The sequence below is a fragment of the Erinaceus europaeus genome, chromosome 9 (assembly GCF_950295315.1).
Source record: "Erinaceus europaeus chromosome 9, mEriEur2.1, whole genome shotgun sequence".
NCBI lineage: Eukaryota > Metazoa > Chordata > Mammalia > Eulipotyphla > Erinaceidae > Erinaceus > Erinaceus europaeus.
In genome coordinates this window covers 34,925,413-34,939,334 of record NC_080170.1, presented here as the reverse complement: position 1 = coordinate 34,939,334, position 13,922 = coordinate 34,925,413, and the positions used below count along the sequence as shown (strand labels likewise).

Sequence of the window (13,922 nt, the reverse complement as noted above, 5' to 3'; positions counted from 1 at the left end):
TAACCATGCGATTATTAGAATTTTCTTCCATATTCTCATTTGTTGTTCCTGCAGTTCTGATTACAATTTTTTCAAATTCTTTACTCACTCCTGTTATTATTTCCTTAGCTAATGTTTGGATGTTGAACTCGTTGTTTTGTGCTTCGCCCTCTGGAGGACTTTTAGCTGGACTCTTGTCCTGGTTCGAGTCTCCATTATTTTTTCTTGTTGTTTTAACCATTTTATGTAAGTTAACAGTTTTTTCAATCCCTGAGTTGGAGTTCAGTGGTGTAAAAGCCTTTTTTTTTTTCCCCTGTAGGCTATGGTAGCCTGAGGGCTTTTAAACTATCAATAGGCTTCTTGGCTTAATCAATGACTCCTGACCAAGAGATAAAGCAGGGTGTGGCAGAGATAATCCAGTGGTTATGCAAAGAGACTTTCACAGCCCTTCAGCTATGCCACCGAGGTATAGGTCTTCTCCTGAGTTTCCCGGTTACATCTTTGTGCCCTCCCTGTTGCTGCTCCAGATTCTGAGGGTAGTAGCAATGGAGACTCAGAGTTGTACTTGGTGAGTCTCTGGGGAGTCCTTTCCTCCCTTCAGCTGTCCCCTTGTTGGTGGAGCAGACTGGAGGTGGTGTCTCCACTGACAAACTGTCGAACTGTTAGCAGTCACTTAATCTCTCCTTAGGCCCCTCTCTCCTCTCTGTCACCAGCCACGCGTGTTTGTACTCACGGGTGATTTACTGGGTTTCTGTGGTCATTCTAGTCCTGTCTTGTTTCGGTCCGGATGGTCTCCTTTGGTATTCCTAGTTGATCCGGGAGAGGAGAGGAGAGGAGAGGAGAGGAGAGGAGAGGAGAGGAGAGGAGAGGAGAGGAGAGGAGAGGAGAGGAGAGGAGAGGAGAGGAGAGGAGAGAAAGCGATCTGCTGCTCGTAGCTCCGCCTCCGGAAGTCGAATCCTGGAATTTCTCTTTAGTATGTTTTCATGAGATAATATCATAATTTATTTTAAATGCTGAGAAATAATAATGATTATATAGTTTTCTGGTGTTGGCGCTACTCTGAACTTGGATAAGGCATTTATGTATCTGACAGATCAGTGATACAACTAACTTACTGCATACATTCACAGATTTTAAAATGTGTATAAAGGTTACATAGAAAGCATTTGAATTTGTAGAAAATAGCTGGTAATCTACATCTGTTATATCTTAGAGTAGGACTTATTTATATCTTGGGAAGGAGCTATGGAATTAACAAAAACCCACAAGATTCTGTTGGGAGAAGTCATGAGAGCACAGTCTCATAAGGAAGTTGTTTGGCCAGAGGAGAAAGATAGAGAGAGGTTCTGATAGGGGCCGGTGGTGGTGCACCTGGTTGAGCGCACAAGTTACAATGTGCAAGGGCCCAAGTTTGAGCCCCCAGTCCCTTCCTGCCGGGTGAAAGCTTTGTAAGTGGTGAAGCAGGGCTGCAGGTGTCTATCTCTCTTTCTTACCCTTTCAATTTCTGGCTGTCTCTGTTCAATACATAAATAAATAATTCATAAATAAAACAGGTTCTAATAATATTATATGAGTTTGTGGCCATCTGTTAATGGATAGTTGAAAATATACAAAGAAAATCTGAGAAAAATGAATTTGGTGGGTGGGGGTAGATAGCATAATGGCTGTGCAAAGAGACTCACATCCGAGGCTCCAAAATTCAAGGTACAGTTTCCCTTACAGCCATAAGCCAGAGCTGAGCAGTAATCTGGTAAAAATAAATAAATAAATAAATAAATAAATAAATAAATGTTAAAAACAAATTATTTTGACAAAGAAGTTTGTTATTGTTAAAATACTAGGTAATTTCTTACAAAGTGATTTGTAATTGCATTATTATTAAAGCCATATAAAGTAACTTGCCAAAGAATGGAAAATCACAAAGTTTCTCTAGCCAAATGACTATAAATTACTTAGTACCTTCACAATAGCCCTTTCTTGTTTCTACTCTAATTGAAAGACACATTCATTTATGAGAATCTGCACAGGTCATTTCTCTCACAGTTTAGGGAAGGACTTCTATTTCATTATGTTTTAAATGTTAGCAAATGTTAATAATAAATTCAAAGACTAATTTTAAGTTAAGGTACCTTGATGCATATTTAGGAGGTTACCCAGCAATTTACTGTTAACTTATTTCTTACAGGCTTGCAACGCATATTTGGATTTTATGATTTCTGTGGCCAAATTGATTCGTCAAGAGAGAAAACTAGACATCAATGAAACCCAGATTTTCTTGGAAATGACTAAAGCTATGGAGCTGGAAAAAGAAATCGCTAATGTAAAACACATTTTCTTTGATACAGTGAATAATACTAACCGTTTTGTTTTTAATCCTCTCCCCTGTCTGTTATTTTAAGGGGATAGCAGTGTAGCTATCTAAGCAACGTAGCTCCATGATGGATGATTCACTTCAAAGAGGACCATTGAAAGAGTAGAATTTTATAGTCAACTGGATACCTGACATCCAGGAGACAGTTGTTAAGTTTAACACATATTAAAGAAGATACACTTCATTATCTTTTATAAGTGAACTACATGGAAATCCTCACTATTTACAGTCGGACTGTTGTTGCAATGCCCTTGACACTCAGGTCTCAGTGGATGGATAATTACTCAGCACACCTGTCTTAGTTTTGCTAAGTTTAGTTTTACTTTAAAACCAAGTTTGAGGAAGTCAGGCGGCAGCGCAACGGGTTAAGCGCAGGTGGTGCAAAGCACAAGGACCGGCGGAAGGATCCCGGTTCGAGCCCCCGGCTCCCCACCTGCAGGGGAGTCGCTTCACAGGCGGTGAAGCAAGTCTGTAGGTGTCTGTCTTTGGCTCCCCCTCTTTGTCTTCCCTTCCTCTCTCCATTTCTCTCTGTCCTATCCAACAACGACGACATCAATAACAATAATAACTTCAAGAGCAAGAAAAGGGAATAAATAAATATTAAAAAATGATAATAATAAAAAAAAAGTTTGAGGGAACCACAGGGGTTTGCTCTCTTTACTAAGAAGTTTAACCCCTGGACATGGCCACAGGATTCTGTATGGTCACTGAACAGTGCTTTTAGATTCTGAGCGCAGGACAGGCAAAATAGCATTGCTTCACCCCACCCTCAACTGCATGGAAGGAAGCTTCATTACTGTAGTCTCTCTGTCTCTTTGCCTCTCTGTCTCTTTCTAAAAAACAAAACAAAAAAAGCACAACTCAAGTTCAGGGAACTGGGGAGAGGAGGAGGAATTCAGTAGCAAAGCCAAGGATGTTACCTGAACTTTCTCTAGTTTCCAGAGGAATCCCCAGAATCTTGAGTTGGGCCTTTCTTGTCTGATGTCCCAGGACAGGCTCTATAGAATTCTGTCTTAGCAGCACCCAGCTTGTTGGCTGACCCCGGGAGCAGACTCCATCTAGGAGTCACAGAGCCTTCTCTCTCTCCCTGCAAAGAGCAACCTGCTTTCCTCAGTCAGCATGTCATGCCACTGCTTATATTTTCTCTTCATGCACAGTTACATTTTTTGTAAGGAATTCTTAATTCTAAACGATCTAAAATTAAATCCATAGGCCACAACTAAACCTGAAGATCGAAATGACCCAATGCTTCTTTATAAAAAAATGACATTAGCTCAGATCCAAGGTAACTTTTCACTGGATATCAATGGGAAGGTAAGTGTCATATTTTATATACTCTTTCTATGTCATTTCTGAAGTTATAATTTTAAATATAGCTTATTAAAGATCTAATTTTTTTCTTTATTGAGGTAAATTTAAACTTCAGAATAAATGTAGGTGACACCAACCATCATACTTTCCTACAAGACCTAAACATAAAAGCTATGTGAAATCTTAAGGTTTATATTTAGAGTGATTTATAGAGGTAAAATTCCTTTCAAGATGGCTATACAGTAATACTAGAAATTATTGTAGAAAAAGGGTTTGGAAAACCTTAGACTAAAAGCCTCTTAAGAACATGCTGAAGCCATTGGTCTTGGACCGTCAAATAGTAATCACAACAGCTCTATAGGGCTTTCTTTTTCTAAGAAAGGATAATTTATTCCTAGAACTTGCATGTACTCATCAAGGTTATGAGCTGTAACAAGGAAATAGGACACAAGAAATCAGAAGAAAATCTGTCTCATAGATTCCACTTAGATGCAGTAATTTACATTTTTTTACTTCACTGTAATTTATTAACTCATACTAATCATCTCTTTTGGGAACTATCAGATTATTCTTGTGTATTAATTGAGAAAAGCAATCAAGAAATGAGGCAACATTCAAAGAAAATTCTGTAAAGTACCACATTCAATGATAAATTTTCTTTGACACTTAATTACAATAAACAAGGACTTTTAAAAGATATAACTTGTTGGATTATGAATTTATTGCCTAAGGCTATTTTTATTTTTTTTTATAAAGAACATATACTTAAACTATTTATTTTGATGAGAGAGAGGGAGAGAGATAGAGACAGAGACAGATAGACCAGAGCACTGCTCAGCTCTAGCTTATGTGGGGCCAGGCTTTGAGCCTCATCACTTGAAGTGAGCCCCAGGCATAAAAACTATTATGATATCTCCCTGGTCAAAGGTTAAAAATTTTTTTTTTACTTTAAAAGAATTTTTTTGTATTTACTTATTTGTTTTCCCTTTTTGTTGCCCTTGTTTTTTATTGTTGTTGTAGTTATTATTGCTGTTATTGATATTGTCATTGTTATATAGGATAAAGAGAAATGGAGACAGGAGAGGAAGACAGAGGGGGAGAGAAAGATAGACCCCTGTAGACCTGCTTCACTGCCTGTGAAGCAACTCCCCTGCAGGTGGGGAGCTGGGGGCTTGAACCAGGATCCTTAAGCCAGTCCTTGTACACTTCACACCACGTGCACTTAACCTGCTGCACTACCGTCCGACTTCCTTATATTTTAAAATATTTTATTTATTCATTGATGAGAAATGATAGGAGAGAGAAAGAACCAGACATCACTCTGGTACATGTGCTGCTGGGGATTGAACTCAGGACCTCATGCTTGAGAGTCCAATGCATTATCCACTATGCTACCTCCTGGACCACGGACCAAGATTTTATATGTATTTAAGGATTATATTTTGAGGGGGCCAGACAGTGGTTGAGCGAATACATTACTATGCGCAAGGATCCAATTTCAAACCCCAGCTCTACACTTGTGGCGGGGTAAGGGAGGGGGAGAGTTTTGCAAGCAGTAAAGCAAGTACTGCGAGTGTCTCTCTGTGTCTCTCCCTATCTACATCTCCCTCCCCTCTCAATTTCTCTCTGTCCTATCAAATAAAAAAGAAAAGAAAGAAAGAAAGGAGGGGGCAGGTGGTGGTGCATCTGGTTAAGCACACACCTTACAGTGTGCAAGGACCCAGGTTTAAGCCCTTGGTTCCCACCTACAAGAAGAAAGCTTCATAAATAGTGAAGTAGTGCTGCAGGTGTCTCTCTGTCTCTTTCCCTCTGTATCTTCCCTTTGCCTCTCAATTTCTCTGTCTCTATCCAATAACAGATAAATAGAAATAAATTTTTAAAAATCAAAGGAAAAAGTGGATGCCAAAAGCAGTGTATTTGTCATACAGGCACGTGCCGAGCCCCAATGATAACCCTGATGGCAATGAAAAAGTAAACATAAAATAAAGTCAAAAAGCTATGTTTTGAAAGACAGGTCCACACTTTCAAAGGGAATCAAGAAAAGTACGTGGCACCTCATGCTTAGCAAGTTGCTCAATTATGGCTGTGTATATAACACTAGATATGACACTAACAACCTTAACATTCTCAAAACAATGAATGAAATGTTGCGCTTCAGCTAGATTGATGATTAAATTCATAGTTCCCATATAATAGAAAAGATGTAATCTTTTGGCAGCTTGTCTAAGCCCAGCTTCTGAAATGTAAAGACTCCATGCCTGTGAACCTAAGACTGCTGGTTCAAAATGCCCAGCTTCATTTGACTGTTTTGCACCATGTGTATTCTACCTATGCTGCCATTGTACCTTCGTTATAATAGTAACATGCTTTCATTTACACTGAGATTTCCACTGTGGTGTATTACTGTGTTTCAACAGACTACTTGACACTTTTAGGGGGTGGGCAGTGGCACACCCAGTTGAGCACACACATTACCATGCTTAAGGACCTGGGTTTGGACCCTCATTTGTCACCTGCCTGGGGAAAGCTTCACAGTGGTGAGGCAGGTCTGTAGGTGTCTTTCTGTTTCTCCCCCTTTCTATCTCTTCCTTCTCACTCAATTTCTCTCTGTCCTGTCAAATAAAATAGAAAGAAAAAGAAGTGTGAACTTATAAAAGATAAACAATATCTATTCCATTTCCCTTTCCTTTCCTTTCGTTTCTTTTTCTTTTTCTTTTTCTTTTTCTTTTTCTTTTTGTTTCCCAGGTTACCTCTGGGGCTCGGTGCCTGCACTATGAATCCACTGCCCCGGCAGTCTTTTTTTTTTTTTTCTATTTTATTGGATGGGACATAGAGCAATTGAGGAGAGGGGGAAATAGAAAGGGGGGGGGGGGAGAGAAAAGAAGACAAACAGCCTGTGAAGCTGCTACCCCCCCCCCCCCTGCAGTTGGGGAATGGGAGCTCACACCCAGGTCCTTGTGTGGATCCTTTTGCTTAGTACTGTGTGCACTTACTGGGTGCATCTTCATCCAGCCCCCCACCTCTTTCCACTTTTCGTATATAAGAAATCTTATTTTTTAAAGCTAGCTTTCTTGTTCTTCACTTCTTAAATTGCCCCTGCGGCTCCAGACAGACTATGACCCACATAGTCAACGACTGCCACCTCTCCAGATTCAAAGGAGGTCTCGAAACTTTACATCAGGCTCAACCTGACGCTGTTGACTGGCTACGGAAGAAGGGCAAACGCTAGAAGAAAACTTCTTAAATTTAAGGGTTTTTTTTTCCACAGTGAAAAAGATGATATAGAGCCTAATTGTTGACTTTATATCCTTTTAAGCTTAGTGTCTTTGCTCTGTTTACCAAATGCTTGGCTTTATTTCGATCTCTGAATAATCTTGCTCCAAAACTAATTTTTAAATAAAAAAAATGATTGAGACAATAGAAGAAAAATCCCAAACAAATGTCAAAAGAACAATATTGTAATTACATAGTGGTGCAACTGACACTCCAAGCTTGTCTGACCTTGTAACCATGATTGAATCTCAGAACCAAGATGAGAAATTCATGATCACTGAGGATTTTATGCCTGCTTTCTCTCCCTCAGCCATTCAGCTGGTCAAATTTCACAAATGAAATTATGTCAACTGTGAATATTAATATTCCAAATGAAGAAGATGTGGTTGTTTATGCTCCAGAATATTTAACTAAACTTCATTCCATTCTTACCAAATATACTGCCAGGTGGGTATGACAGGCTGCCTGTGTCCTCAACATTTGCATTTAATATCACTCTTTAGAAGCTTTGCAGCCTCATCTTTTCTGTTGTTGGGTGGTGGGTTTTTTTATACAGAGATCTTCAAAATTTAATGTCCTGGCGGTTCATAATGGATCTTGTAAGCAGCCTCAGCCGAACCTACAAGGAGTCCAGAAATGCTTTTCGCAAGGTGAAGAAAAAAATCTATCTTTTCTTAAGACTTAAATTATAAGGAGAAACATGGTTGGGAAGGCTTGCCATCTACCCTTTTAGAACTTTGCCAAGAGACAAAATTGCCCTCCATTCTTTATTTTGCCCACGTCATGGTCTATGTAGCCAAGGAAAGCCAGTTTCTGTAGAGTTTTCCATTCCATGATAGCCAACTGTGGCATCTTTTTAAACTTTTTATTTTCTTTCTTTTTTTTTTTTTTTTGGTTGTTATTTATTTATTTTTTGCATTGCCCTGGTAGGTTTTTTTATGGTGTTAAGTGCATTTGATGAGTTTTCTGTCTCAATAAACATAATGTTCAGGTGCTCCGAGAATACTAACCATACTCACAGATGGCAGCATTGATGTGGTCTATCCACTGAGAGCACACCTACCTGGAGACAACTTTTAGGCCTTTGTTAGTCTGCGCATACATGATTTACGTAATAATTACATTTACATTACAATTACATTGTGAGGGGTACAGGCAGGAGGAACGGAGAGATTCCAGCAAACGTATTGGCTGAGGTCATAGAAAAGGAAACGGTGCCCTGGCTTATTGAAATTTTTTTTTTTTTTTACTTTCTGCCCTTTCAAGAAAAAGTAAACACATTATTAAAATTAAAGAATATAAAAACGGTGTTTTGCTAAAATCCCCCTTACCATGAATCCCCTGACTAGTGCTTAAGTTTGTACACATAAAGTTCTTCTAAGTACTGGAAGTGCAACTAAAACATTAAAACAGGAATTTTTTTTTTTTTGTATGCCTGATGTCTCCCCTGTTACAGTTGTTGAACATTACTTCAGTTTTATGTTTAAGCAGTGGTAACAGTGCTTTTTTTGTGTCAGGTTTTAAGGGGGTGGGGAGTTTCTAAAACTGTCTAGAAGGATATTAACTTGTAATGACCAAAAGTTCTACTGGGACATGCCACTTAAATTATATCTTATTTTCTGAGCACATCTAAGCAGATAATCCATTTACATTGTATCTTGTCAGAATCGAGGACAGTGTGCTTTGTGAGAAGAAGCAACAAATACTGCAGAACTAAGGAGACATTAAAAATTAAATAAGGGGCTGGGTGGTGGTGCACCTGGTTGAGTACACACATTACAAATAAATAAATAAATAAATAAATAAATAAATAAATAAATAAGAGTCCTGTGAAATTTGTACTCTGAGCAGAGTCCAGGCTGTCACTCCTGGTCAAACACCATTTCCCCCCTCTCTCCCATAGGCCATCTATGGCACAACATCAGAAACTGCCACTTGGAGGCGTTGTGCCAACTATGTCAATGGGAATATGGAAAATGTCGTGGGAAGGCTGTATGTGGAAGCAGCATTTGCTGGGAAGAGTAAACACATGGTAATGATTTCTGCACTATGCACTATCTCTTAATTGTGTGCATTGACGGGCAATTAGGATTTTCTTGATTTGGCTACATTTTATTAATTGGCAGACAACGGCTAAGTCATACGGCTTGCCATTATCTCCCAATAAATATCACACCTCCTCCACCCCCAAGGTCTGGTTATGATCCTGATCCTAATATTGTTTTACTTAAAGCATTTCATTTATAGATTCTTGTGTTGGAAAAACTGATCAAGTAATTTCTGTTTTCTTGAAAAAACAAGAAATAAATTTCGGTTTTATTTTTCTTTGATGCTGAAGTAGAGATAAATGAACTTAAAGAGGTAAGATAAAAGGATCTACAAAAATACTTCACACTGACAGAATATTCATGCTAACAAATAAATATAACAATCAGATTATTAGAGCATTGAAAAATTAGTGCCTTTATCATAATAGAAAACATTATATTTTAATGATGATTTTTAGCTTATGTATTATTTAATAGTTGTAGTTGAGAGTAGCAATGTTGCTTAAAACTATAAGTGACGGTCCAGGAGGTGGTGCAGTGACAAAGCTTTGGGCTCTCAGGCATGAGGTCTTGAGTTTGATCCCCGGCAGCACATGTGCCAGAGTGATGTCTGGTTCTTTCTCTCCTGTCTTTCTCATAAATAAATAAAATAAATAAAAAATATATCTATAAGTGACTATGACTGAGAGACTGAAACAGTAGAGCACAGGATATGTGAGAGATCCCAGGTTTAATACCCAGCACTGCTAGTAATTGTAGCCAAATAGTGCTTTGGTCAAGTGTGCATGTGTATAATACATATATTACATGTGTGCATGTGTATAATACATATATTAATTCAGTTACATCAGAGATGGTCTATGAGTTTATTTATTAACATAATATTGAGTCACATAAAACAGCTTATAACACCCTTATGTTACAACAAATTTAATAATAGTTTAAATTTCTCTTTTCTGTTGATTTGAGGTTGAGAATTTGATCGCAGAGATCCGGGAAGTTTTTATTCAGACTTTAGATGACCTTATTTGGATGGATGCTGAAACAAAAAAGAAAGCTGAAGAGAAGGTAAGAAGCAAGAAACTTTTCTCTATAGAAAAAGCTGTTGGGAAAGTCATGACATAGTTTTCTACTTTTTCCTATGCAAAAATGTGTCCTGATTTTTCCGACAACTGAATAATTTTGTATTTCTGTCAAAGCAAATGTAAGAAGGTGCATCGTTTGAGTTTTATTATGTAATATATAGTTAAAGGTATTTTGAAGGAGCCTTATTATAACTATTTCTGTCTACTCCCATTGTGTGACTTCAATTGGAACTGTTGATACTTTGCACAATAGTAAAGGTGAGACTTATAATGGAATTTTAGGTGCAGATAATACTGTGAACATTTGTCTTGGTCACTATGTAAGAATTAGAAGTGTTGGACTGGGTGGTTGATTGAGCACACACGTGTTACAGTGTGCAAGGTCCTGGTTTCAAGCCCCCAGTCTCCACCTGCAGGGGGGAAAGCTTTGCCGGTGGTGAAGCCAAATTGCAGGTGTCTTTCTGTCTCTCTTCCTCTCTATCTCAATTTTGGCTGCCTTCTCAATTTCTGCCTGTCTCTACCCAATAAATAAATAAAGATAATTAAAAAAAATTTTTTTTTTTAAAAATCAGAAGTGAAGGGCCAGGTGGCTGCACATTGGTTGAGCACATTGCAAAGCTCAAGGACCCTGGGTTCAAGCCCCTGGTCCCCATCTATAGGGAGAAAGCTTCATGAGTGATGAAGCAGTACTGCAGGTCCTGGGCTCGGTCTCTCTCTTTCTCTTTCTCTCTCTCTCTCTCTCTCTCATGATTTTTCTCTGTCTCCAATAAATAAATTCTTTTAGAAAAGAATTAGATGGAAACCTACATACTTTCTGATTACTCTTCTATAGTTAGGTGGCAGGAAGAGCAGAGCTTTCTTTGAACTGATATAGCAGGAATTTATAAGCCTATTGTAATAAGAGAATCAAGCAGTTATCCAGTTTTCCTCCAGGACTAAAGTACATGGAAAGACCCTGCTCCTGGAGCATACATAGAGGAGGTCTCCAGGGGGCTATCTTGCCATCCCCCTGACTATGTATATCCCTAGCAGTTCATACTGGCTCCTGTGTTGTAGCTGTCTGGGTTGTGGTTCTATTTGATGGAGCCAGTTGGATTGTTCCTGATTATCATTTTGAAAGGTGCAGTTATAAAATATGAGATTTAGATGTTACTCAACCAAAAAGAGTCTTGTGACTGAAGAATTTTTTTTTAATTTATTTATTCCCTTTTGTTGCCCTTGTTGTCTTATTGTTGTAGTTATTATTGTTGTTGTCGTCGTTGGATAGGACAGAGAGAAATGGAGAGAGGAGGGGAAGACAGAGAGGAGGAGAGAAAGATAGACACCTGCAGACCTGCTTCACCACCTGTGAAGGGACTCCCCTGCAGGTGGGGAGCCGGGGTTCGAACCGGGATCCTTATGCCGGTCCTTGTGCTTTGCGCCACCTGCGCTTAACCCACTGCACTATGCAGCCCGACTCCCTTTTTTTTTTTTTTTAACTTACTATACATTAGTAGGAGTGTATATGAATACCATCCCCACCACCAAAGGTCTGTGTCTCTCCCGCTCCCCCTATAGTGAAGCTGAAAATCTACCCTCACCTTTCACCCAGAGTTTTTCACTTTGGTGCAAGTACTCCAAACTCAGTCAAATTCTGCTTTGTGTTTCCCTCTGTGTTCTTCTTTCTGCACTTGTGTTTATGAGTGGGATCATCCCATACTCACCTTTCTATTTCTGACTTAATCTCACTCAACACAATCCTTTATAGTGATTAGAAGAATTTATTTAGGAGACATTGTATACCAAGAAGACTTCCCTGCCCTCAGCTTCACCTGGTTGTGAATTTATAACACTCGACATCATCACTTGATAGTTAACACTCATTTCACAACTGAGACATAGTGGTTAGGACACACATATTTTTACTTGTGTTCAACTTATTATGAAGTACTTGACTGTGATGGACCCGTGAATATATTAGTACATTGAATGAATAAATGAACAAATGAATTCCTACTCTTAAACACTTAGAATGACCTGTTTTTAGGCTCTATGAACCATGATCCTTGCATGGGTCCTTACACTTTTTACTATGTGTGCTTAACCAGGTGTGCCACCACCCTTCCCCAAGTCTTTACCTACTTTTTTTTTTGAAATTTAAAAAAATTATATTTATTTTCCCTTTTGTTGCCCTTATTGTTTTTCATTGTTGTAGTTATTGTTGTTGTTATTGATTGATGTCGTCGTTGTTAGATAGGACAGAGAGAAATGGAGAGAGGAGTGGAAGACAGAGGGTGGAGAGAAAGACACCTGCAGACCCGCTTCACTGCCTGTGAAGCGACTCCCCTGTAGGTGGGGAGCCGGGACTCAAATGGGGTCCTTACTCTGGTCCTTGCGCTTTGCGCCACGTGCGTTTAACCTGCTGAGCTACTGCCCAACTCCCTCCTCTCTACTTCTTAATTATCCCTCCAGTGGGGTAAGCAGGATGTATCTTGTGCTTTCTGCGTTACTCCTTAAGGAGAAAAAACAATCCAATGTAAGGGAGTTGGGCGGTAGCACAGCAGTTAAGCAATAGTGGCGCAAAGCCCAAGGACCGGCATTAAGGATCCCCGTTCGAGCCCCCGTTCGAGCCCCCGTTCGAGCCCCCGTTCGAGCCCCCGTTCGAGCCCCGGTTCCCCCACCTGAAGGGGAGTCGCTTCACAGGCGGTGAAGCAGGTCTTCAGGTGTCAAAAAAAAAAAAAAACACGAATAATAAAGAAACTCACTTGATATTTGTGTCATGGTATTTATCCAAAGTTACCTAACAGTGAATCTTTTGGATGTAGTTACCTTTAACTCCTGTAGTTTTTCTATCTGTTGAAATATTCTTAGGGGCATGCCATTTAGAAAATACAAAGTGTCATTGAGAGGTGGCTGATGTGTGGTCAGCTAATGTGGAAATCAACATGAAAATGGTATTGACTGGGTGGGGACGACAACTTAATGGTTATGCAAACAAACTCTCATGCCTGAGGCTGCTAGGTCCCAGGTTCAATTCCCCTATGCCACCATAAGCCAGAGCTGAGCAGTGTTCTGATTAAAAAAAAGAAAAAAAATGGAATTGACTTAACAGACTTTTTTGACTCTCTTGGGAAATTCTGATGTTATGATACAGAATTAAAAAAAAAAATTGGCATTTGATAACTTAAAGATAGTCTTAATTCCTCCCATGAAAATTCTGAATTAGTCAAATTGTATCAATGCAGTATGATGCAGAATTAAAGAACAGACCTGCTAAGTCAGGTATCTTTGAGAAAAATAAAGTGAGCAGTAATAGCAAGTAATAAACAAGTGGTAATAGAAGAATAATAAATAAATACAATAAGCCATTTTAGACACTAAAAATTAGAAATGATAATAAGCAAGTGATAAATATAAGCTAGCATAACAAGGCCAATCTTGTTTTCTTTCCATTTCATTAATGTCATTTAGCTTCAGTAAGATAGATACGCTGTCTTTGAAGACCAAAGAACAGAAAACTCCAGGAACCAATATTGAGGAAACATATTAGCACTAAATCTGTAAGCTCATATCTGTTTTCTCAGCCAAACCAGTGAAGTGGAAAGATAATTATATGCTGCCAGCATGGAAGCACTCAATATTATCTGTATTGTATAATGGAAGGAAAATGTCTTTCACAGAAAAAGTTCTGAAAAACTATGACATGTTAGAACAATGGTTTGTCAATTTTCAGTTTAGTTTGTTCTAGGAGAACTGCAACCTATGAAAACCAAGTACTGGAAGCTGAATTTCAGACCTATTATTATTTTTGTTTGTTTTGAACCCCAGGAAGAAGGCATAGCAAAGATTTCTTTAAGTTGTTAATAAGGATCAAGT

The 13,922-nt window shown here is 38.8% G+C and overlaps 1 protein-coding gene across 4 annotated transcripts in view; it reads left to right on the top strand.

Annotated features, from left to right (window-relative positions):
* MME (membrane metalloendopeptidase) overlaps positions 1-13,922 on the top strand; it is a 120,630-nt gene that overhangs the window by 56,005 nt on the left and 50,703 nt on the right. For all 4 annotated transcript variants that reach the window (XM_016187257.2, XM_007521087.3, XM_016187258.2 and 1 more), the window contains exons 9-14: positions 2,165-2,299; positions 3,563-3,664; positions 7,245-7,381; positions 7,491-7,584; positions 8,838-8,966; positions 9,952-10,050. In XM_016187257.2, the coding sequence (XP_016042743.1) occupies positions 2,165-2,299; positions 3,563-3,664; positions 7,245-7,381; positions 7,491-7,584; positions 8,838-8,966; positions 9,952-10,050 (696 nt within the window). The remainder of the gene's footprint in view (positions 1-2,164; positions 2,300-3,562; positions 3,665-7,244; positions 7,382-7,490; positions 7,585-8,837; positions 8,967-9,951; positions 10,051-13,922) is intronic.